This window comes from Grampus griseus (genome assembly GCF_964374135.1).
Source record: "Grampus griseus genome assembly, chromosome: 9".
In the NCBI taxonomy this organism is placed as follows: Eukaryota; Metazoa; Chordata; class Mammalia; order Artiodactyla; family Delphinidae; genus Grampus; species Grampus griseus.
Window position 1 is genome coordinate 7,065,191 of NC_139003.1, and position 26,518 is coordinate 7,091,708.

Here is a 26,518-nt window from a genome sequence, read left to right on the forward strand (position 1 = left end):
TTTAATTCTAAAGGTTCACTTTTTTTCCTTTCACCAGCCTCATTTTGCAGATGAAAATCTGAGATCTGTAAAGGGAAAGGGGCCCAACTGCAAAGCCACTTGGGAATGGGACCAGGCTCAGATGCTCCCAGGTGACTGACTGACCCTGACAAAAGAACACACGGCAGCCAAGGTCCCCAGAAGCAAAACCAGCAGGAAGAGGCTGTCCTCACCCACGCCTCGTGCTTAGCTCTCAGGGGCCTACGAGGTCCCTCAATCTGCCCATCGCCGGGGGGGAGAACAGACACTCTGCTGGCTCAAGAAAGCGGCACTGCAACTATCATCTCACTACTGAGGAAGTGAAAGGTGACAGTCCATTGGCACTTTCCAAAACTCTGTAATGCTTCTGGAAAGTGCTGTGACCTTTCCTGCTGATGACTGTCAGAATATCAGACACCGGGAATGGAAAAGCCAGCTTGCTTGCTTGGAAACAATAAGGAAGAATATGACATAAGTGACTCTAAGAAACATGGTTCAGGCACAAACTCTAGGCTCTTCTGTCACTTCTCGGGGATCTCTAGCTTTTAAAGCTGGGGCTGAGAATCCTGCTCCCAAATTTTTAACCAGGACCCCGGCAAAAGTTTCTAGCAGTTTAAATGACAGTAAAAGCCTGAATGCTTCAAATTAAGCTAGTGAAAGAACTGTTCTCCTTAAGAAGGTTTTAAAGTCAAATTTTTTGCTCATCCAGTATTAAACAAAATATATTAGAAGAATTAATCTAGGAGACCTAGGAAGGCAGTCTTGAGTCATCATTTCGGGAGAGACAGTACCCAAGCACGTGAGCCAACTGGAGCCACTGTCTGGGAGGAACAGGAGTGGTGCCCAGGCTTGGGCACTTTCTTCCAGAACCATCCTACCATCAAGGAGGTGATGAAAGGCTCAGTTAAACATTCTCTGCTGCAGAATGGGCTTCAAGCCTTGGAGGCTCTTCCACGCACCTGACTCTACCTACTGATGGATCACCAGAGGCCGAATTACCCTGTGATGGACCACCAGAGGCCGAATCTTGCTTTCCAACCTCTCTGCAACATTCTTATAACTTCTGCTTAGGTAATGTTTTTGAAAAGATGGGGAAGCTGGGCTCTCCTCCAGGTCTTCCTGGGTTTCACAATGTGCTGCTCTTGTGAAGTTCCGAAACTCAAGCACGCCTCTAGCCAAGTGCACAGGACCCCAAATTCACTGACGTGCCAGGCAGGCATTACCACCGGGTGAGCGGGGTGCAGGGGCTTCTGGGCTTGCCTCTTGCCCCGCTGCCAGCACGGCTAACCCTGAAAGGAGAGAGATTTACTAAACCCCGCCTCCAGTCCCTTCCCCATACCACTGATTGGCCTCTAGACCTTCGGTGTTAACGCCCAGGCCAGCGGTTTCGAGCCCAGTTAGGAGGGGGCCCGGGGGGTCCGGCGGCTGTCCAGAGGGGTCACTATGCCCACCACAGCCGCCACCGTGGCCCGAGCGCAGGTGGTCCTTGAGCGTCTGCTTGTAGCGGAAGCTCCTGCCGCACTCGGCGCAGGGGTAGGGCCGCTCGCCCGTGTGGATGCGCTGGTGCTTCATGAGGTGGTGCTTGCGGATGAAGCTCTTGCCGCAGTGCGCGCAGCTGAAGGGCCGCTCGCCCGTGTGCAGCCGCCGGTGGTTGAGCAGGTGCTCCTTGCGCATGAAGCTCTTGCTGCAGTCAGGGCAGGGGTACGGCCGCTCGCCCGTGTGGATCATCTGGTGGCGGATCAGGGCCGAGTGGCCGTTGAAGTCGATGCCACACTGAGGGCAGGAGAAGGGCCGCTCCTGCGCGTGGCCCCGCTGGTGGAGCAGCAGGCTGATCTTCAGGCTGAAGCTCCGGCCGCACTGCGCGCACCGGAAGGGCCGCTCGCTGGCGTGGGCTCGCCGGTGGCTGGCCAGGCGCGCCTGGTCGGCGAAGCGCTTGGGGCAGTCGGGGCAGGGGAAGGGGCGCTCGGTGCTGTTGTGGACCCGAAGGTGGTAGGTGAGTCTGGACGGGTGAGTGAAAGTCCTGGCGCAGTGCGGGCAGGTGGGTGGCGTCTCGCTGGCGGGCGGCTGGGGGCCGCGGTCGGCGTGCGGGGGGAAGTGCCTGGGGCACTGGGCACAGGGGGCCGGGCGCTCCCCCGCGGGGCCGCATTGGTGGGTCAGCAGCATGTCCTGGCTGAGGCTCTTGCCACAGTGGTGGCACGAGAACACCTGCTCCCCGGCCGGAGGCGGGAGGGGGTAGCTGCCCAGCTGAGTGAAAGTCACTTGTCCCTCAGAAGCTTCGGCCAGCTCGGTGGCTGGACGTCCAAACGGCGCCATGGGCGCAGACTGCGGGCTTTTGAAGGCCACGTCCGGAAACGTATCCTTAGCTGCTGCTGGTGAAGAGAAGGTGACGGGCACCTCGGGGCACAGGGAGGCTCTGGCGAGGCCTTCAGCTTTGATGACAAGCTCTTCGTCTGAAAGAAAGGACTCAGAGTCACACCTGTCGACAACAGGTGTCCCAGCAACTCTCCTGTGTCCCTGCCCAGCTCTGACAGGCTGCTCTGAGCTCCCATTGGCCCAGATAAGGAAGTCAGTGGAGGGCTGAGATAATAACCAGGGTGTCTGTAGTCCCTGAGGCCAATGTCGGAGAATTTACTACTGAACCTCTTCAGCGCTCCCCGTTTGGACAGGAAGAACCCTGGCATCAATCTTCCCAGCATTACTTTCATTATGATTCACCTCTGCTCACAGGCTCTGAAATGTTCTCTGTTGCCTATTGTGATTAGGCCTAAAATCATGTATTTATCTAATCTTGTTCCTTTGTATTCTGCCAGGTAAGTCCTTCACTATAGTTAGCTGTCTCTTTACTTTCCTGGAAAATAAAGTACACATTTCTGCTCATATGTCTTTAATCATTCTGCCCTCCCTTTTGTAGAATGCATCTCCTCTCTTCCCATCTTCCCAGATTATACCCAACCACACAGTACCAATTTTCTAAGGCCAATTCTAGCTTCACATCCTAGCTTGCGGGGATCTTAGTTCCCCAACCAGGGATGGAACCCAAGCCCCCTGCAGTGGAAGCACAGAGTCCTAATCACTGGACCGCCATGGAAGTCCCTTTGCATCCTTCTTTAGGCCTTATCTAAATACCTAAACTAAAGCTGATGTGATGTTCTCCGAACTTCTTATTTCTTGTATACGGTCATCCATCCCACTCACCCTTGACATTTAATAATAGGCATGCCTAGCACTGATATGTGTGTCCCCAATATAAACTTCTTGAAGAGCAGAAACTGTCTTTTTTTTTTTCCCCAGGGTCTAAGCACAGAGCATAGAAGTTAAACAGGTTGCATTAAGTTGCATAAACGATCATGTCTCTTCTGACCTTGAGATTCTCTTCTGGTTCAGATGGCAAAATATAGATGGTGCTAAATGTCTTAGAAGACGCGTGTTTCTTCTCATGTCACTGTTCTTCCTGAGGGAGAGCTCTTCATTAACATTCCCATTTGTGCCTCTCCCAAGACACTGCTGTCTCCACTGCTTGTCTCTCCCACCCCCTAGCTTTGTTCTGTCCTTTCTGCATGCTCTTCAAATGTTCTGTCCTTCCCCATCCTCATACTTCTGGTGCATCTGTATGCACTTGTTTTTCTTCCTCGGACACTTCTAATTTGTCTTTACACTTAAGAGTATGTTTTCTCACTTAAAATGTATCTTGGTTTGATTTCCGTTTCATTTCTAACTTACTTGAACATGCTTTTTCCCCCTTTTCCTCATTCCTCACCCACTTCCTTGCATCCACAACCCAACTTCCTCTGCCGTTTCTTCTCAGTGGTCCTGGCATGAGCTGGGTCTGGGCGCCTCAGTACTCACCGGCATAGGTGCTTTTGCACACGTCACTCTCCTTGGGCTCCTGTGGGGTGCTGACCTGGGTCTCTTCCTCTTGTTTAATCCAAGACAGAATATCCGATGTTGAAATGCCAGGCTCTGTTTGTGGGGAAGAGAATGGCCTTCAGGGCTTGACTCAGAAAGTGGAAATAATCATGTTGGTTTGCTGAATATTACATTTTGCCCAAATATTTATCTCTAATTAACTATAACAACAAAATGAAACTAACCTTTTAAAAAATGCATATAACATCTAGAGAACCAGTTCAAAGTGAAACCAAATTTATGAATCTTTACATGATAGACTCACCTTGATTCACTATTTTCGGTGAGCCCATTTCAAAACAAATCAAAATTTTTATAGTAGAGATGACACTCTGAAATAATCTAGATTCAATAGTACCTTTCATTTCATTAGCACACTTTCAAAGTATTTTCACCTTTTTCTCTCACAGCTTTTTTATGAAATAATGAAGCAGGGAATATTTTCTCCATTTAAGTAGGGGGGGGCCCTCAGGGGTTAAGTAAACTGCCAGTAAGGAAGTATTTACAGTGAAAAGCTATATTATCAAAGATTTGCTTTAGGGGCTTCCCTGGTGGCACAGTGGTTGAGAGTCTGCCTGCCGATGCAGGGGACACGGGTTCGTGCCCCGGTCCGGGAGGATCGGGGCTGGGCCCGTAAGCCATGGCCGCTGGGCCTGTGCGTCCGGAGCCTGTGCTCCGCAACAGGAGAGGCCACAGCAGTGAGAAGCCCGCGTACCACAAAAAAAAAAAAAAAAAAAAAAGATTTGCTTTAAAATACACACACACACACAAAAAAGATGAACCGAAAACTTTGAAACAATGTTAATTTGAAAACAAATACAGGGACTTCCCTGGTGGCACAGTGGTTAAGAATCCGCCTGCCAATGCAGGGAACATGGGTTCCATCCCTGGTCTGGGAAGATCCCACATGCCACGTAGCAACTAAGCCCATTCGCCACAACTACTGAGCCTGCGCTCTAGAGCCCACGAGCCACAACCACTGAGCCTACATGCCACAACTACTGAAGCCCACGCACCTACAGCCCGTGCTCCACAACAAGAAAAGCCATCACGATGAGAAGCCTGCACGCCGCAACAAAGAGTAGCCCCCGCTCGACGCAACGAGAGAAAGCCCATGCACAGCAACGAAGACCCAACACAACCAAAAATAAATAAATAAAATTGATCCTTTAAAAAAAAAATACATTTCCAGAATTACAAAGTTAGGTTTAAGCACAGATCTGACTGCTCAGAAACATTTTTCAGGTTCCCAATTCTGGGTTCTTTCCAAGAGATCATATTACTTCTACTTATTAATGATATAGGTTATTGTTTCCTGAACACTGGGAGTGGGGAGAATAGTATTTGCAAGGCCCTCAGGCCTTGGGGATTCTTTTGGAAAGAAAAAAAGAACAGCCTCTAAAGGCTTTGCACATAACATGCCTCATTTGGTCAGTACAGAAACAGCTGTGCTTGCTATTCCAGCCGAGGTCTATATAGCCTTTTTTGGCCTAAAAGGACAAGCTGGCACGCTGACAGGGTCCAGAGAATAAATTCAAGCTCTCTATATTATTTATGAAAAAAGCCTTGTAGGAAGGTTATGGTTTTATTCCTAGCAAATGAACAGAAGTCAGTGTTTTGTTTTTTTTAGAACTCAGTGTTTTGCTCAATGCCTTTCAAATCTGTTAGAGACCACTGAAATCTAAAGTCACCCCCAAAGGAGAAATAAGAGGTTGGACAAGACTAAGGCCCAAAAGACTGTCAGCTTATGCAGAGAGACGGAAAAATACAGGTTTTTGCACACGTGGCAGTCTGTCTTTCCAACTTCCTACTTTGAGCTACAAGGCTGAAGTGTATTAACCATAATCCAACCTTATCTTTTTTTCTCCAAGATTTTATAAACTCACACATATATAAACAGGCAGTGAGAGACTGAGTGTAAGGAAGTGGATCTTTTAACAGACATCCGAATGATGAACTGTCTATTCATCAAAAATATGAGACTTTTAAAATGCTTAATTGCTTCATTCGTCAATTTTCTGAATAATGAGTTAGTGCTCTAGAACCTCCAAATGTGATTCAAGTGGTTTTGACTTTTTTCTTTAGTTTATCATTATGAACTCACAGAATGCTATACACTGGATGAGTTTCAATCCATTGCAGCCATTATTTTTTTAACCATTTTTTAAATTGAAGTACAATTAATTTACAATGTTGTGTTCGTTTCAGGTGTACAGCAAAGTGATTCAGTTATACATATATATGTATATATTTTCAGATTGTTTTCCATTATAGTTATTACTGAATATAGTTCCCTGTGCTATACAGTAGATCCCTGTTGTTTATCTGTTTTATATATAGTAGTGTGTATATGTTAATCCCAAACTCCAAATTTATCTCCTCCTCCTCTCCCCCCGCTATCCCTTTGGTAACCTTAAGTCTGTCCGTGAGTCTATTTCCATTTTGTAAATAAGTTCAAGTCATTATTCTTTTTAACGCTCAAATTGTCCCTTTTTTGGCCAGCGGGAGCCCCTTCAGACCAGTTCTGTATCTTTTCACATCATCAAACATCTAGTTTCCTTTATTTCTAGTATGACAAACTAGAGCAGGTTCATCTTGTACATTTCCTGCTCCAAGCACACAATCAATAATCTCTCTGAGAAACGGGATTTAGAGACAACAATCTGGATGATAAGGATGCTAACTGCTAATAGGTTGTCACTGCTTCTAGGTCTTTTCAATGGGCAAAGCTATAAAATACATACCTTTTAGAAAAAGGAAAGTGTCATGAGTTTATATTAATATTTATGATTCATATTTAAGATTACAGGGCTTTAATTAAATCCTTTGATTTTATGCTTGTATCTTTTCCCTCTCATCCTGAGAATCTGGGTTCCTAACGACACTACATAATCTTTGCTTTATCTGAATGTACATTTCAAAATAATACTAATATTATTAACAAAAATATGGACTCAATTTAAGATTTTTTTGTGGTATACAGTTTAGTTATTTCAGTGTGTGTTTGATTTTTACTTTTTTTAATGTAAAATATTTACAAAGTTCCAAAATCAAAACTATAAAATAAGGTACATTCAGAGAGGTCTAGCTTCCATCTCTAATCTCTCCCTCCCTGTATAGGCAGCCATTCTCATTAGTTTTTGTTTTAATCTTGCATTGTTTCTTGGAAAAATATAAGCAAACATATGTACATCTTTGTATTTTCCCTCTCCATGAGGTATACTACACAAACTGCCCTGTATTTTCATTTTTTACTTACCAATATATTGTGGACATCTGTCTGTAGCCGTATACAGAGAGCTTTCTCATTCCTTTTTGTAGCTGTACCATTGTTTATTCAAGAGTCTCCTACTGATAGGCATTTGGATTCCTTCCAATCTTTTGTTACAATATTAGTCAGCAGCCAACCATAAAAGCTATGGAGGACTAAAAGAACAAGCCAGTTCTCCAGAAATGCGAGTGGCTATTGTTATTACAGCCACTGGCTCAGTATGTCTTCACTGAACTTGGGGAACCCCAGGAAGGTAACCCTTCTTTTTGAATAATGATGCTAAAGTTCCTCTGGTCATTTAGCTTACTAGATCAGTAAAACTAAGTAAATATTTATTTTATCAAATAATTGGGTCTTAGCACTGTTGTAACTGAATGCATGTAATATGGTTGTGTCTACCACATTTGGTGGGGGTGGTGGAGGTGTATAACTGAGGACCTTTAGGAAGTGAAATAAAAGGAGCAGGAGTACTGGAATACTCAGGTGGCCTCATGCAGTCACCTGCCTGGTGACGGTAGGGCAACTACTGGCCCAGTCACCACAACAGCACTCAGAGGACATCTGCACAGGCCTGAGGAATCCCAACAGTGGATACTTAAAGAGACACAAATGAAAGTAAAATCATTGGTTCCTGCAAGCAGCAGGCTCTGGAGAAAGCCACAGAAGAGAGAAAAACTGAAAATAGTGATCAGGTAAGAGGAAGTCAATAAATGCTGAGGTTTTAGGTTTGAGGGGTAGTTCAAATAGAAAGGCTGATCCCAAGAAAACATAAAATTTTAATATCTACACTGGTTGAATGTCATTTTAGCTATGAGGAAATCTTATTGTATGTGTGTGTGTGTGCGTATGTTTTAAACAGGTAAGGCCCCACACTGTCTGAAAAGCAGCTGGAACCTTGAGGTTCTGGGATGTATACAAAGGCATTATGAACTAAGTGAGTTAAAACAAGTGCTGAGGGACTTCCCTGGTGGCACAGTGGTTAAGAATCCACCTGCCAATGCAGGGAACATGGGTTCGAGCCCTGGTCCAGGAAGATCCCACATGCCGCAGAGCAACTAAGCCTGTGCGCCACAACTACTGAAGCCCGCACGTCTAGAGTCCATGCTCTGCAACAAGAGAAGCCACCGCAATGAGGAGCACGCTCATGGCAATGAACAGTAGCCCCCACTCACTGCAACTAGAGAAAAGCCCACGCGCAGCAACTAAGACTCAATGCAGCCAATAAATAAACAAATAAATAAAATTAAAAGAACAAAAAAAAAACTGGTGCTGAGATTTGCAGCAACATGTATGCAACCAGAGATTATCATGCTAAATGAAATAAGTCAGAAAGAGAAAGACAAATACCATATGATATCACTTATACATGGAATCTAAAATATGGCACAAATGAACCTATCTAGAAAACAGAAACAGACTCAGACATAGAGAGCAGACTTGTGGTTGCCAGGGGTGGGGTGGGTGGGGGAGGGGAGGGGAGGGGGAGGGGAGGGGGAGGGGAGGGGGAGGGATAGAGTGGGAGTTTGGGGTTGGTAGATGCAAACTATTACATTTAGAATGGATAAACAACAAGGTCCTACTGTATAGCACAGGAAACTATATTCAATATCCTGTGATAAACCTAATGGAAAAGGATATATAAAAAGAATGTCTGTATCTGTATAACTAAGTCACTTTGCTGTGCAACAGAGACTGGCACAACATCATAAATCAACTATACTTCAGTTAAAACAAAAACTGGTGCTGAGATTTGAATTCTTAAGCAGAAAATAAAAATACTTGACAGGGCCTTCCCTGGTGGCGCAGTGGTTAAGAATCCACCTGTCAATGCAGGAGACACGGGTTTGAGCCCTGGTCCAGGAAGATCCCACATGCTGCGGAGCAACTAAGCCCATGAGCCACAGTTACTGAGCCTGCGCTCTAGAGCCCGTGAGCCACAACTACTGAGCCCACGAGCCACAACTACTGAAGCCCACGCGCCTAGAGCCCGTGCTCTGCAACAAGAGAAGCCACCACAATGAGAAGCCCGCGCACCGCAATGAAGACTAGCCCCCGCTCAACGCAACTAGAGAAAGCCCAAGCGCAGCAACAAAGACCCAACGCAGCCAAAAATCAATCAATCAATAAATAAAATTATGAAAAAAAATACTTGACACATGAAACTACCATTGGTAAAGATATAAAAACTTTTTTGCACCTTTTGTGAAATAGGTATAGAACTGTAACATAGCAGGTGAATATATTGAGTATTTGTGTAATAAGTTAAAACCTCTAAGTTTTATTTCCAGGATAATTCTTGTTTGCAAATAGGCTAAAATAAAATAAAATAAAAGGACTATCATATTTGGATGTGCTTTAGTCGCTGATTTTGTTTAGGAAAAGGTGGCCTTGCTGGATTAGAGTGAACGGTGATAAAGGAGATAAGGGTGATGCACCCAAAACAATGATGATCAAAGAAGTCTCCTCAGGACTACAAGGTTTGAGAATGAATTTATTTTACTTATAGGTCATTCTAGAATCTTGGCTCTAGTCCATGGCTTCCAAACTAGAAGAAGCGCTAGATAATGAGCTTTTGGTAATTATTCCATCTGAACTTCTTAGTTAAGGCTTTTCTCCAAAGAATTCTAAAATATTGGAGTTCAATATTAAAACTATCAGCAACCAAATAATGGCCACACGCACACAGAGCTGGTCTGTATTCTGGCCCTAGCAACAGAGTCAAAGATGAATTTCAGAAATCTCAGGTTTAGATCTCTCTGTATTCTCCCATTCATTACTATTTTCTACTAACTGTAAGCAGTTTTATCTAAGATACTAGACAGCAATGACTGTTCCCTAGGAGGAATAATAATTTCTCTTTTCCTTCATCAGATTCAGATGATGGCGATGGAGACAGAGCACAAAATTAATTCTAAGATATCTGGACATAAAAAGGAGGGGGTGCCACATGGCACTATTGCTATCCCCAAATCTAGTCTACCTATGCATATTTTTTATTTAATTACAATGCATAGTTCTTCCTAAAGCTCTAAAATGGAATACGATAATAAATTATGGGTGTTATTTTATAAGAAATATGGATAAATCCAAACATAATTTTAGAAAATTGTTTCTAAACGTACATCAAAATTTTAATGTAAACACACTGGTCTAATAAAAATTACAAGGTGTATTAAAATTAAACAAAGATGGGGAGTTCCCTGGCGGTCCAGTGGTTAGGACTCCAAGCTTCCACTGCTGGGGGCCCAGGATCGATCCCCGGTCAGGGAACTAAGATCCTGCATGCCCCGCAGACGGCCAAAAAAAAAAAAAAATTAAACAAACATGATGATGTTAAAGAAGAGAGAAGCTGCTTGCTCAAAAATGAAAAGTTTTGAATCTTTTTTTTATAATAACAAGATGTTAAAAATGATATAAACGGTTACAGTGAAGAATAATCTATGAAAAAAATACTTTATTAGTTCTGTCACTGAAGTGGCCCAGCATTAGTATCTACCTGGCATCCGTGTGGACAGTCTGTTATGCACCTTGATGACCAGACAATTAATACTATTCTCTGCCGAAAGGAACCAAGACTTTTTTAATGTGTTGGGGGAAGGAAAATCTAAAATAAGCTCCTGTTAACACAGCAGTCCTGAGACTGCCTATCCTCAGGAGGCCTGCTTGCAAGGTTGTCGCTTGGCTGGCAAATAGCTCCCTATGCTGATATCAAACTTTCCTATATGTTGAGTGCTTCACTGGACCTAAGCTGTTTGTACAAACAGTGTGGTTTATGTTGAACATCCACTTTCCTTCTGGGAGTCTGGAATCTTGGTACATGCCAGACAGAGGGTGCCTACGTGACCAGCCTTGGGTGCTGAGTCCCCAGAGAGCTTCTCTGGGAGACAACACACTGCACGTGTTGTCACAACTCATCGCTGGAGGAATTAAGTGTGTCCTATGAGACTCTACGGAAAGGGGACTCTGGAAGCTGGCCCCTGGTTCCCTCCAGACTTTGCCCTGAGTGCCTTTAACCTTTGCTGATTTTGCTTTGTGTCCTTTCACTGTAATAAATCTCAGCCCTGAGCGTGACTATATGCCGGGTCCTGTGTGTCCTCCCAGCAAACTACTGGGCCTAGGAGAAGTCTTGGAAATCCCAACACAGCCTGGAACATATTTTTTTAAGAAAACGAGTACTGAGGCCGTACTAGAAGGACACAGGAGACACAGCAGATAGTTTAGAAGTCCTCTCACTTGTTGACAATTTGAGCAACCAAAAGAAAACAACTGAATTAAATGAATAAAAAGGCATTAAAATATAATTAAACCTAAAAGGAGGAAAATACTAAGGGTTCTAAAGGTTAGAAACATATGAATTTTTTAAAGGCTATATATTGATCAGTCCAAATTATATGACTTCTATCCTCAAGTTCTAGTAAATATCTAGGTTGGTAATCACCAATGCAGGCTAAAACTCTAAATAATAAAACCAGAGTACTAAATAAATGCAATGCTTACACTGTTAACTCTAAATAAAAATGTATTAAAGTATAAAGGGTGACTACCCACAAATAGAGTCTTTTTTTTTTAAGATTTTTTTTTTTGATGTGGACCACTTTTAAAGTCTTTATTGAAATTGTTACAATATTGCTTCTGTTTTATGTTTTGGTTTTTTGGCCCCGAGGCATGTGGGATCTCAGCTCCTCAACCAGGGATCGAACCCACACCCCTGCACTGGAAGGCAAAGTCTCAACCACTGGACCACCAAGGAAGTCCCCCACAAACAGAGTCTTAAAAACCAAGGTAAAAATAAATTGACAAGATGAAAGCTAAATCAAACTTTCATATATAACCTCAAAACCAAATTATTTATACCTTTTCCATTCATCCCCAAACAATAAAATGATACACTCATTCTTTCTCACTGAGGACTATGTCATGTACCTAACAAAGGTGACCAAGGAGCCATTTCCAATAATGAATTTTTCTGCAATCAAATAACCCACCTTTACTTGTGATATGATTTTAGACTCATTATTTATATCCATGATATAGAGATTAATAAAATTCAACCTGTTACACTGCCTAAATACAATCACCTACACATTCTTAAAAATAGTGGGTAGCAGATATATACATTCCTCAAAACTCAGAGAATGGGACTTCCCTGGTGGCACAGTGGTTAAAAATCTGCCTGCCAATGCACGGGACACAGGTTCGAGCCCTGGTCCGGGAAGATCCCACATGCCGCGAAGCAACTAAGCCCGTGTGCCACAACTACTGAGCCTGTGTTCTAGAGCCCGCGAGCCACAACTACTGAGCCTGCGCTCTAGAGCCCATGTGCCACAACTACTGAACCCCGCGTACCTAGAGCCCGTGCTCCACAACAAGATAAGCCACCACAATGAGAAGCCCACGCACCACGATGTAGAGTAGCCCCCACTCACCGCAACTAGAGGAAGCCCACGCACAGTAACGAAGACCCAACGCAGCCATAAATAAATAAATAAAATTAAAAAGAAAAATTTACATCAAAAGAAAAAATATAGGGCTTCCCTGGTGGCACAGTGGTTGAGAATCTGCCTGCCAATGCAGGGGACACGGGTTCGAGCCCTGGTCCGGGAAGATCCCACATACCGTGGAGCAACTAAGCCCGTGAGCCACAACTACTGAGCCTGCGCGTCTGGAGCCCGTGCTCCGCAACAAGAGAGGCCGCGACAGTGAGAGGCCCGCGCACCGCGATGAAGAGTGGCCCCCGCTTGCCACAACTAGAGAAAGCCCTCGCACAGAAACGAAGACCCAACACAGCCAAAAATAAAAATAAATAAATAAATTTATTTAAAAAAAAGAAAAAATATAAACAAATATTGAACTCTAGGTAAATGATATTCATGCTGAACTAATTAGGGGGAAATGTATTGATATCTGTACTGATTTTGAAATACATGAAAAATAAGATGTATTGATGCAGGGATACAGGGATGCAGGGATGGATATATATGTAATAGGGAAGTACAGTAAAATGTTAGTGATAGAATCTAGGTGATAGGTATCTAGGTGTTCATTGTAAAATTATTTCAACTTTTCTGACTGTTTGAAAATTTTCATAATAAAATGTTAGAAAAAATAACAGTGTATGGGGCGGGGGTGGGTTGTCAGAGAAGTTCATCTAATAGACACGTCTGGAGGATGAATTCTCTGTGAGCTTTCTATCTATCAAAGAACAAAAATTGCATGAGATTTTTCTGATAACAGAGGTGGGACTTGAGAGAAATAATACAACTGGACTTTGACTAGCAGTCTTCCCCACACAATATCAAGGAGCTGCCAACCGAAAAAACTAGGGAGAGTTAACTAATGATAGCTGGCTCCCAAATTGGGCAAAATCCACTTTGCCCAGGTGGATGCCATCAGGGTCTGCCAGTTAAGTGCATCCCCGAGGGACCAGGCAGACTCCCAGCCCCTTAGCACTTCTGAACAGCTGGGCACACATTCCCTCGATAGCCCTTAGGTGTGTGGTACTGATGAGTGAAGGCCTTGGACAAGGTTATCTCTAAGCTCTATTTAAATGCCTGACGACCCATTCGCAGTCTACTTGCTTTAGGACTGAGAGGCTCTAGAAGGCCCAAGCCCTGCTTACCTTAGTTCTGAGCCATCATCTCTGACCAGGAAAGGGAGACAAGGAGTGGATACTCTCTTCTCTCACTCACCTTCAGTGGGATCTGTGGGAATCTCACTTTCCTCTGGCCCTGCCTGGTCCTCTGTATTATGGTCCCCTTCTGGCTGAATCTGAGATAAGACATCAGGTTGATTCATGGCATAATCTAGGAGAGGAAAATGGGAAAGAGGGTATGACAAAGTGATAAATGAGGATGACAACTGATGGCCATAAAAGCTGAACTGAAGGCTGTGAGGTGCAGGCCCAGGGAATTTCTTTCAGAGTCTAGATCACCTCCCCCCATCCATTCACCTCCAACTATGGACGTTATCTATTAGGAAACAAGTAAGAGGAGAGGTGAGGTGTGGGAAAGGCACATGTGCTACCTGGGCACCGCCTGCTACTTCCATGGAGTAAGAGTGAGTGTGCCTCAAGGAGGAGAGGCAAGGCCCTTTCAAAGTGAGGGATACTATGGAAACCACTGCAGCTGGCACACCCATAACCCATAACCTTGAACTTCATTCTCTGTCCCATGATTTGGCAGAAGGAGAGATCATGATTGCCTATTTAGCAAGGGTGAACTGGAAATCTTTTGCTTGGAACCAGAAGTGTGTGAGGACAGAGTGAAAATGAGGACACTGGAGGAAAAGGGACCATTCTGAGACTTCATGGAGCTGCTGTCACCTCATTCAAAAGATGCCAACTTAGCCTCACCCATGGAAATGAGCGACTCGTAGTTGCCCTTCATGATATTCTTGTAAAGTTCCTTTTGCCATTCTTCTAATTTTTCCCACTCTGGAGTGGAAAAGTAGATGGAGATGTCATCAAATGTCACAGGCACCTGAAATTACAACACTGGGGTTAGTTTCTCTCACTGCAATTTAACCATTCAATAAATCTCTACTAAATGCCTACTAGTTACAAAAAAACCTAGGTGAGATGCTGAAAGGATACAGGCAATATTTAAGACACAGATCTAACCTCCAAGAGTTGACAGTGTTTTCACTGTGATAAACTTTAGGGCTATGAGTTCTAGGAGAGTGTAAACAGTCACTCATAGAAGTAGGTACAAATGCAAAGCAGGATTTAATTCACAGAACTCTACATATTGTGAATATCCGTCAAGTACAAGGCTTATCCTAAGCACCAAGATTATAAATATATCGTTTCTGCCTAAAAGGAGCATATGACTATACTCAAATTAATGACATGGACAAGAAATTTTGGAAACAGAGCTATAATGCGGTTGGGATGAGTCTAGAAAAGATGGGACTTTGGCCAGTCCTAAAAGACAGGTAGGTTATAAACAGGCCTAATGTGAATGGGAAAAACATTTAAGCATGGAACACTGGAGAGTGCATTCAGAGAACAGTTATAGATTCTGCCTAGTTGGAGTCAAGGTTTCATGAAGGAAATGGTCATATACAGGACAGAATCCTCCCACCTTCCAGCACAATTCTGTCTAAAGCTAGGAGCTTATCCACAGGCAAATGGATATGTTTCTCTGGAAAGAAATACAAGAGTTGCCTGGGGAATTCAGGCACCAAGTATGGGCACTATCGCCTAGTGTGAAGCTCTTCTCCTGCCATCGTCATAATGGCTAGCTCTTCCTTTTCCTGCCTGACAGCTTTTAGCAGTTTTATTCTTAAATATGAGCTTATTTCTAAGTATCAGTGACCATTTAGAGAAATCCTGCCACATGATCAAGAAAGACTAAAATAAAAGGAGGGAAAAAATAACTGTGGAAAAAATAGAAATACCTAGGCAACAGAATTTTTAAAAAAACCTTAATTAGTAATCCCATAAAGAATCGAGAGATATTAAACCCATAAAATAAAAACAGGATGCTACGGGAAAAGAAATAACCAAGAGCAAGAAAGACTCCGTGTAACTAATATATACACATATACTTTTTCCCCAAATTAAAAAATTCAATAAAAAGATACTCATCTTCATAAACTTAACATATCCTTTAAAATACAAAGGTCTGTACAATTCTATGAGGCAATTAATTTCTCTCTAATTGCTTCATTTGTGCCATCTTTTCTTCCCCAACCATAAATTTTGTTCCTTAGGAGCTAGAACCATAAATTACTCATTTTACATCCTGCTCAGCATCTAAAACCAACTGAGGCAAACGCAGATGCTCAATAGTTAATTTTTTATCTAATCTCACTATACAAAAGATTTGTGATAGCTTACAACAGAAACACATGTGATAAAATAATGACAAAAATAAAGGATTGAGATGGGCTTCTGGTTCAAGATTGTGAACTAAACACACATGTACTTCCCTTTCCACCCAGAGTTCCATTGAAATGACAGTAAATAAGAGCAGGAGGGACTCAATACCAGTACCAAAAATGAGAAGGAGAGGCCGTCACTAGATCAGAATTTCTGATGAGTTTCTCACTGAGACCTAGAGGATGCGCCTGTGCTGGGGTCTAAGCTACGAGGAAGCTGCATCTCTGACAACACACAGGAAAAGACTGCAGTAAGGAATCCAGAGAATTCCAAGCTCAAAGCTGGCAGAGATGCTGAGTAGGGGTTACTGGTTATAAACTGCAGTCTGGAGGTCGACCTCTGGAATAGCGGGGCCCCCTGCCTTGTCCTCATCAGCCCTGGGAAAGCAGCATTTACCCCAAAGCTGAAACCCAGACCTCAACTCTAAAGAAATTAAAAAACCCGCTTGGAGGGCTTCCGTGGTGGCACAGTGGTTAGGAATCCACCTGCCAATGCAGGGGACACGGGTTCGAGCCCTGGTCCGGGAAGATCCCACATGCCGCGGATCAACTAAGCCCGTGTGCCACAAGTACTGAGCCTGCGCGCTAGAGCCCTCGAGCCACAACTACTGAAGCCCGCACTCCTAGAACCCGTGCTCCACAACGAGAAGCCACCGCAATGAGAAGCCTGCGCACCACAACGAAGAGTAGCCCCCGCTCGCCACAACTAGAGAAAGCCCGTGCGCAGCAAAGAAGACCCAACGCAGCCATTAAATATTTTAAAAAAAACAAAAAAACCTGCCTGGAGACAGCACCCGGTCCCAGTGCGGTGCTGACAACTTAGAGTACCACCTTACTCCTGGCCTCTGGGTGGCCCCCCGCACTGCCTGTTTGCTCCTTGCACAGCACCTTAAAGTGAAGCCCACCTATATCGGGCACCTATGGAGAGAGCCTCTCCTGCAAAGCAAAGATCCTTTGGTCTTTGGACTTACATGGTGGCAGAGAAAACACGCCAGCTTCCTCAAATTAACCTCTTAATTAACCTCCAAACAACCAAGGATTACTCGATATTGAAAAAGTAAAACTAACAGCATCAAGATGAGCACACACTACAAACAATCCTAGAGAATTAAAAAAAAAAAAAGCTCCAATACATATTCTCAGAGACATTCAAGTAGATACTGCATCCATTAAAAAAAAATTCAGGCTGCTTTAAAAAAGGAGAAAATAAATATTCTGGAAAATTAAATATATACTTGTTAAAATAAAAGAAAGGCTGGAAGGAAACGTCAGAGAACTCTAGTTTAAAAGGTGAAAAATATGAAGGAAAAGTTAAAGACACAAAGACAATAATCCATCATCTGTCAAACAGTAATTCCAGAAAGAGAACAGAAAAAAATGTGAAAGGGGGAAAAGAAAAATTATAAAAATAGAATCACAGAAGAAAATTTTCCAGAGTGGAAAACATATCAGCCTTCTGACTGAAAGGTCACACCGAGTGCCCAACAAAAAGTTTAAAAGACCTACACCCAGATACATCCTCAACAAATTTTAGAAAAACCAAGTACAAATAGAAGATAAAATCTTCCAGAGAGGGAAAAAAAAAAAAAAAGAGATTTCTTACAAACGAATGAGAATTGATTTGTTATTAAACTTTTCATCAATGGCATTTGATGTTATGAGACAAAGAACCAACGCCTTTAAAATTGTGAGAGAAATGGAATATTATTCAGCCTTAAGAAGGAAATTCTGACACCTGCTCCAACATGGATGAACCTGGGAGAGGTCATGCTCAGTGAAATAAGCCAGTCGTACGGGGACAGATGTCATACTGCATGACCCTACCTAGATGAGGACCTAGAGCAGACAGATTCACAGAGACAGAAAGCAGAAGCGGGGTTGCCAGGGGCTGGGGGAGGGGGGAATGGAGGGGTTCTATAGGTGCAGCATTAAAGTTTTGCAAAATGAAGAAGTTCTGAAGATGGTTGGTGGTGACAGCTGCATAACAATGTGAATGTACTTAATGCCACTGAACTGTACACTTAAAATGGTAAATATTTTTTCTTTTTTTCTCTCCCCCACAAAATGGTAAATTTTATGTCATATATATTTTACCACAATTTTTAAAATTAAGAAAAAAATTCTGAGGGAAAATTATTTTGAGTTTGGCATTCAAAAGTAAGGGCAGAATAAGAGCATTTTCAACAAATCAAGGACACAAAATTTCTACCTGTGTGGCCCATGTTTCAATCTAGTAAATCTTCGATATATTTCAATTTCATGAAGAAATCTTTGAGAGAAATCACATTATTTTATATATGACTTTGGAGTTTAAGATGGACAGTTTAGGGCTTCCCTGGTGGTGCAGTGGTTGAGAGTCCACCTGCAGATGCAGAGGACACGGGTTCGTGCCCCGGTCTGGGAAGATCCCACATGCTGCGGGGCGGCTGGGCCCATGAGCCATAGCCGCTGAGCCTGCGCGTGCGGAGCCTGCGCGTCCGGAGCCTGTGCTCCGCAACGGGAAAGGCCACAACAGTGAGAGGCCCGCGTACCACACACACACACAAAAAAAGATGGACAGTTTCAATGTTATCCACTCATCCAGGTAAGACAGTAAGTAACTTTATGGCAAATATTATGTTTAAATTACCCAAAAACCCTTCTGGAGGTGCTCCAGATACACAAACAAAACACACTGTGGGGAAGGTTCTCTCTAAGAAGCTGACTCTGAGCCCTCCGCCGCCTGCTCACCTCTGCTCCCCGCCCCCGCCAGCATTAAAGGAGCCTCCATCGCCTCTCTTCCCGTTCGCCCTTCAGCCTGCTCCACCCAGTCTTCTATCCCCGCCCCTGCACTAAAACAACTCCTGCAAGGTTCCCAGCGAGGCTGTGTTGCCAAGTTGTATTCACCATCCTCATCCTTCTAGCCCGCTCAGTAACACGTTAACCCACACGACCACTGTCCCTTGACCCTGTGACCCACACACTCACTGGCCACCACTCCCACTTATGGCGCTTGGTCCTTGGGCTCTTTCTGCTGCTGCTCCACATTCTCTCCCGAAGTAATCACCTCCAGCCTCATGACTTAACAATACAATCTGTACGTCAGTGATTTCCAAATATTTCTCACCTTTGGGCTTCGAAGATCACTTAACATCTCTCCTGAACGTATCCCAGTCATCTCAAACCAATGCTGCCAAAGGAGAACTAATTCTTTCCCACCCTGAAGCATCCCCACCTCTGTAAGTGCCAATACCATCCATCCAGTCCTTCAAGTCAAAAGCCTAAGAGCCCGTGGTTAAGAGCATACTCTCTGGAGCCAACTGGGTCACAGTACAACTCCAGCATTTATACTTACTGACTGTATGAGCTTGGGCAAGTTAGGAGTCTTATTAAAGCAACTAAAGCACTTACAACAGTAAGTGCTCAGTAAATTATCACAGTTAATTTACAGCTCTTGTTCTTAATTCCTCATTCCCTAATTCCCATTAGTAAGTCCTACCGTCAATTTTACCACCAAAACAGCCTGAATCTGTCCACTTGTCTCCATCTCCACTACTGCCACCCTCACTCAAGCCACTCTCGGCCCTCCTACCATTACAGCTGCCTTATTGTTTTCTCCTTGCTTCTGTTCTTACCCCCATGACCCATTCGGCCCAGAGCGGCCAAAGAGATTCTTTCAAAATACAGACCAGATATAACTCCTCATCTAAAAAATCCCCCAGTCTTCCCATTACACCCAAGATAAAGTCCACATTCCTTACCTCGGTCTCCAATGCCCTATGTCAGTGGTTCACAACCGTAGTTGCATATTAGAATTATCTATGGAGTTTTAAGATTAATGATTAGGCCCCATCCTGAACCTGTTACATCAGAACCTCTAGATGTGATGCCCATCAAAATTTTAAAAGCCCCCCAGGTGATTCCTGTACAGCTAGGGCTGAAAAACACTGCCCTAAATGAGCTGCCCCCTGCTTCTCTAGCCGTGCTCCACTTACTCACTGCACACCAGCCAACTGGTCTTTTTCCTTCCCCTCAGTGTTTCAAGGTTGTTTGTGCCTTTGGGACATTGCACCAGGTATTCTTTACACCTGGGAAGCTCTTCCTCAGATCTTCTCCCAGTAGGTTCCTTCCTGTCATTTAGTCTCAGCCTAAAAATTAGCTACTTTATGAGAACTTCTGTGACATCCAATCTAAAAAATAAATCACCAGATAGCACTTTTATTTTTATCAAAGTACTTAAATGGATTTATTTTGTTTGTTTATATTATCTTTCCCCCTAAAATTTAAGCTCCAGGGGAGCTTACAAGAATTGTTCACTGCTGTGCCTTCAGGAAGTAGATATCAAGCAAATACTAAGTGTTCAAGAAGTATTTGTTGAATGAATGAATAAATAAACGGGCATGTTTGGAAACTAGCTGCCTCCAGGCTGTCTTCCATAGCTCAAGAATGATGTTTATTTCCTGTTGTTTTAGGGACTATTCCCTTCAGAAAGGCCGGGCCCTAGCACTGTGGCGCACTCTGTAAAGGATGCGGAAGGACAGGATCCATGTGGATCCTAGACCCACAGACAGCCCCAAACCTTATATTAACCACTTAACTCCACACCCCTTCCTCTGTCCTCCTCTTTTTTTTTTTTTTTACCAGAATTGCCAACAAATTCAAATTGACTGATTTAAATAATATTTACTTTTGTTTCCAAACAAGACTGTAGCAGACAGGTTAATAAAGAAAAAAGTGACTTGGGGGGTAATGGGCGGGAGAAAGCAAAAGAGAAAAAAATCCATCTGCCGGATAGCCAACTTTGGATTGGGAAGAGTTTTCCAATCTGAAGTCTGACACTTCACATGATCACTAACTTGAACGTGGAATGCTTCCAAAATAGATAAAACACAATACAACTTCTTGGTTCCTTCAGCCAAACTGATTGACCAAGACTACCCCTTGCTAATAGTCTAAGGTCTAGTGGTAGCACTGCGCACGCAGAAGTGGAGGTGTTACCTTTGGGATATCTCCTTTAATACCGGGGGGCAGCCGCAGGATCCAGAAGTTCCTGTTCCTCAGCAGGTTCTCCAAGTTCTCCAGCCGCCTCTGCAGCAGCCCGTACTCCTGCAGCAGGGTCCCCAGCACCGCCCACTTGCCCTCCAGCTGGTTCCCGAGATCAGCCACTGTCTTTTCGCAGCTGGCCAGCTTCTTTTCGGCTGTCCCTGTCCGTCCTTCCAGGTGCAGGAGTCGCCGGCTGTGGACCTCCACCTTTCTCTCGATAGCCTGCACGGCCGCCACTACTGTCCACAAGGAGATGGCCGCAGTCTGCAGGTGTGCTTCATTTGCTGCTGGGGGTGTGGGAAGAGGAAGTGCCTGCAGGGATGTAAGGCATTCGGAGTCCCATTCAGAAGTCTGTGTGCAGTGGAAAGAGGAGATGAGACATTGAGTGTTAGAAGGAGCCCTGATCCGAACTAAAATGAGATAAGCGCTGCTTGAGTGGCCAGCGGAGATTAATCTAAATATAGTATTAGTAGTGCCTGCATAAGCCTCATCTTTATGGAGCTCATTGACATCAAAAGCCAAGAGAATTGCTTTGGTGGTTGAGGGATGGAGTAGGTAAGACAGTGAACAGGTGAAACTGGATCAAGAAGCAGCCTGGCACAGAGCCAGCCACCCAGAGGCCAGGTTGCTGCTGCATCCTCTGGCTCTGGAAAAGCTCTAAGTGCATCAGGATCTTTCCAGGTTTCAGTGAGCTCGGTGCCCTTCTGATAAACCCCTTATTTATTGACTTAGGCTCCGGCCCCATCCATCACCCTGCTGACAAGCCACAACCATACCATTCAGTAGCAGCTGAAAAAGCTGAGAATGTCAAGTGTGGAGAAAGCATGACAGCTATTTTCAAATATTTGAGGGTTATAAAACAGAAGGCAGGACAGACTTGTTTACTCCTATACTGTGTTACTCCAGAGGGCAGAACTAGAACCAACATGAAATTTTCAGGAACGTAAACTCTGGCCTATTTGAACTAGATCTTTCCAAGAACATAACAGGCTGCCTCCTCACTGAACATACCTTGGAACAAAGAGTGTATAGAAAATGAAACTCCTACAAGAAACGGGAGGTTGGGTGAGGATGACCTCTGCAAAGCCTTCTGACTCTACGAGTTTGATAACCGGCTCTTTGGCCGTAACCTCCGGTCTCTGCAGCTCTCCCACCACCTTTTTCTCCTTTCACCTGCTCTGCGATCCCACTGAACCCTTAACTGTTCCATTTGCTCCTGGTTTACCGGCCTGCTCCGGGCTTTGCTTTCTTCCTTAGGTGATCATTTCAGCTAACTTCAACCCCTTCACTCGTCTGCCTTTCTGCCTCACCTGCTCGGCTAACCTCCGGCTTTGAATCAGTTCAATTGTTCTCATTCTCTGTTCCTGGAAGCAGGCTGGTAAGCCCTACGAAATGAAGTCACACAACCAGGTAAACTGGTGTCACCACACACCCACGGTCTCTAAGCTCAGCAGGGACTCAGCACTGTCCTGTGCCCCACACTCCGCTTCCCATTCCACAGCGTGGCCACCACAAGCCCCTGGCCCTCTCCAGCTTTTAGGCTCAAACTAATGAGCCTAAGTATCATCTGGAGGCCCTGCTAAAATGCAAGACTCTGCTTCAGTAGGTCGGGTAGGAAAACTGGGAGTTTGCATTGAAAACAAGGTGATGTTGCTGTTGCTGCTTCAGGGAGCGCAGGCTGAGCGGGAAGACTCCTGTCCGCTGCGGGCCCCTCACTCTCAGGAGATGAGGCGGCCTCCTACTTTGAGAAGAGGGTTAGAATTATTAGACCTCAACTCTCTCAACGTTCTCCTCTTTCTCTTCTTTTTCTTCACCCTCCTTCCCACTTCAAACTCATCAGTAGCTTAGTCCACGCTTTCTTCTTTCCTTCCCTCGGGAAAAAGGTGCATCCTATTTAAAATGAATCTCTCCACTTAATGCTCTGAATGCCACCTCCTTCCACATTTTTAGGTACACGAATCTTTCCTCTTGTTTATGGTCAATGTTTCAATCTCTCCCGGGTCTTCTCCATGGGACAGACCTGCACTGTTCAATATGGTAGCCACGTGTGGCTACTGAACACTTGAGGTGCATTTATTTCCATTGAGATGTGCCGTGAGTAAAAAATACACACCAGATTTTGAAGACTGAGTGTGGGGAGAAAATGTAAAACCTCATCGATAATTTCTTAATACTAATCACACACTGAAATATTTTGTTAGCCTTGGGTTAAATAGAACATATCATTAAAGTTCATTTCATCTATTTCTCTTTACTTCTAAAATGTGACTACTGGGAATTCCCCAGCATCCAGTGGTTAGGACTCCCCCCTTTCACTGCCGAGGGCTCAGCAGGCCACTGGGCATAAATAAATAAATAAATAAATAAATAAATAAATAAATAAATAAATAAATAAATAAAATAAAATAAAATGTGACTGCTAGAAAGTTTAAGGTTATATACGTGGCTTCTATTATGTTTCTATTGGACTGGGCTGGCATACAGACACATGATCATCTCTACCATATTGAAAAACAAGATCCAAAGGGAAAAATAGGTCTGAGGGCACAGATGACATTCCCTCTGCTCGATCCCCCACCCCCACTGCTGCTGCTCCCTTTTTCCTCCTCTTCTTCCCCCCTCTCACTTTCGGGTCACTACTCTGTAGGCCAGTCTGGCTCCTGATCCACTACAATGACTCTCTTTGGGGTGAGCAGAGGCTTCTTAGCTGGCAAATCCAAGGCATCGTTTCCGGTCCTGTTACTTGACTAGTCCCTGCTGGTTCTGCACGGCTCTTGTGTGCAGCGACTGTCTTGGTCAGCTCTGCAGGCTTAGCAACTGCCGGAGCGGGCTTGGCACGCGGCAGGCCTGCAGTAAACATCCGCGTAACGAATAAAACACGCAGAAGGTAATCCCGCCCTCCGAACCTGCACCGCTAGTTCACTCTGCAATCCCGACGGAGGGCCTCCTGCGTGTCCGGCATCGTCACGGGCTGGGCACTGGGGATCCCTGTCCTCCGGCGGTCCTTCAACACACCTAAGTGTTGCCGTCACCACGGCATCTGTGGCTGCGCGAGGCTCACGGAGGCGGCAGCGAGGGTGACTGTGGGGTCGGCTCCCAGGGCTGGAGAATGGCTGATGAAAACCCCAAACCAAGCCAACTCCACTGCCCCGCGTCCGGCAGGCAGGAGCGGGGCTGGCACCAGGCGAGGATCGCTTCACTCATTCCTCTTCCATTGGTGTAAGAGGCTCTCTCCGCTGGAAACCTCCAAACGGGATGGGCGAGCCGGGGCCTCACACCCAGGCGCAGGGACCCAACGATGGGGGAGGGCGAGCTGTCCCAGACCCGCGCTCGGCGTCGGGGTCCCCCCCAGGCCCCTCCCCTGCCGGCGGCACCCCGGTGGGCGTCTGTGCTCGGCCGTCCGGGCTGCGCCCCGCTCCGGGGCCCCGAGCCTGACAGGCTGGGCTCCCCGCCCTCCTCCCTTCCCTCGGGTCCGACCGCAGAGCCCGAGGCGCCCCGACCCTCCCGGGCTCACTGAGCTCGGCGCGCAGGCCGCCCTTACCGGAGCCGGGGCTGCCTCGGCCATGGTCCTGCGCTGTCCGGCCCGGGCCGGAGTCGCCGCCGCTGCCGCCGCCTCCGCGCTGCCCCACGCAGGCCGACCCCCGGCCTCTCCGTAGGCGGCACCCGCCCGGCCCTGCCTTCCCGACCCGGCTCTCGCACTGCCGTCGGGCCCGGCTGCTCGGGGCGCGGCGACGCGGCAGAGGCGCGGGGCAGCCGGCCGGTGGAACTCGGGTGGCGGGCAGGCTCAGCCGCGCTCAGCCCGCAGCGGCCCCTCAGCTGGCGCTTTGTGGGCACCGAGCGCACCCCAGGGACCGCTCGGGCCTAGACGCGCCGCCCGCCCGTCCGCCGCGGCAGCGCGCCCCCTGCCGGCCCCGCCGGCCACTTGCGCCCCACCGGCTGGCCAGGCTTCGCTCGGCTCCGCTCGCGAACGGTTTGTTCTACGGAACTAGGTGGGTCTTGTTTTCTCACAAACCCCGAGAGTGCTCAACAGATTGGTGCTTAGGCCCCAGCCACAAACCAGGACTCATTCTGGGAAGCGTTTTTCTTTCTGGAGGCCCAATCAGCAGGCCCCGTCTGAAGGGAGGCGCCAGGGGGAGGGCAGCCCGATGCAGGAAGGTGGAAGTGGGCGGAGTGCGAGGTCCAGGTGCCGGACAGGGCGTAGGGAGACAGTGGGTTAGAATCAGAGACCATGAGGCACAGATATGTGATGAAGACGACGTTCATCACTTGCAGAAATTGCAAATGTGGCTCCCAAGGGGAAGCGGTTCACATTCCACGTGGCCGGTGTTAGGACCAAAACTACAGTCGTCCTTATATCTCGGATTATTGAAGTTGGGGTTTGCTGGGTCTGTACTAACGGACAGCAAAGAACCAAGTGCTATCTACGGAGGTTGTGTATCTAAGGCTGACAGAGCGTATGTTACAGTAAGACAACCACATAACCCTGAGTTTCCAGCAAGGCCCTCCTTTCAAACAGGCTGAACGTGACCCAAAGTCCTCCCAAACCTGTATTTCAGCAAATGAATCGTCAATGCCCATAACAGTTAAAGAAGCTATAAATCACAAAAGTATGAGAACCGTCCTGTTGGGCCTGCTCTTGAACCTACTAAGCTATTTTTAGACTGTAGCTACACCTGCAGTATGTAATTTGAGGTCTACCTCAAATTAATATATATTTTGGTCAAATGGTGAATGATGGTAAAAAATTGTCATTGTAAAGCAATTATACTCCAATAAAGATGTTAAAAAAATTGCTATTCTCTGAATCAGAATATCACCATAATCGAATGAACTTCTAGAAAAGAGGGGGGAAATCTGAATTTTCTTGGAAAGGAAATTCATTTTTGTAATTTTATTATTAAAAATGTAGTAATTAAAACTTTAAAAAATTTAAAGTTTGAACTTATAAGGCAAGAACAGCAACTGCTGGACACTCCTATGACCATTAAATAGAAACAATTGTATTACTAAATAAGATACTTTCAACTGAGCTTCTTGGGGCATAGGTCTAGTTCTGCCAGTATAATATGGTAACATTACCATTAAATATTCTTTCTTCTAATAGGAGCTTATTAAGGTAAAGATTTTCTCTTTTTTAATTCTTAGCCTTGAAAATTTGGGGGGATGGTGATAGCATTTCATCGAAGCATGTGGGACCTTCCCGGACCAGAGCGCGAACCCGTGTCGCCTGTATTGGCAGGCGGATTCTTAACCACTGTGCCACCAGGGAAGTCCCTAATTTCTAATATTTTAGCCTGTTCTTGCCACTATACATACTCACTGGAGAAAAATTTGTTCTTAAACTTTGGATCTAGAAATGGGACAATGGAGCAATTTAACTGGTTTTCAAGTTAAGAAAATAATTGAAGTTTCCATCTGCAT

General features: G+C 45.3%; 1 protein-coding gene across 1 annotated transcript; it reads right to left on the reverse strand.

Moving 5' to 3' along the window:
* Positions 1–1,326: 1,326 nt before the first annotated feature.
* ZNF398 (zinc finger protein 398) lies at positions 1,327–24,704 on the reverse strand (the record flags this gene model as incomplete). Its single annotated transcript, XM_082662580.1, has 6 exons — positions 24,639–24,704; positions 21,053–21,448; positions 14,547–14,673; positions 13,885–13,998; positions 3,865–3,978; positions 1,327–2,468 (listed from the first exon to the last, which is right to left on the reverse strand). The coding sequence occupies exons 1-6, from the start codon at positions 24,660–24,662 to the stop codon at positions 1,327–1,329; spliced, it is 1,917 nt and encodes a 638-aa protein (XP_082518706.1). The 5' UTR covers positions 24,663–24,704.
* Between the last annotated feature and the right edge of the window lie 1,814 nt (positions 24,705–26,518).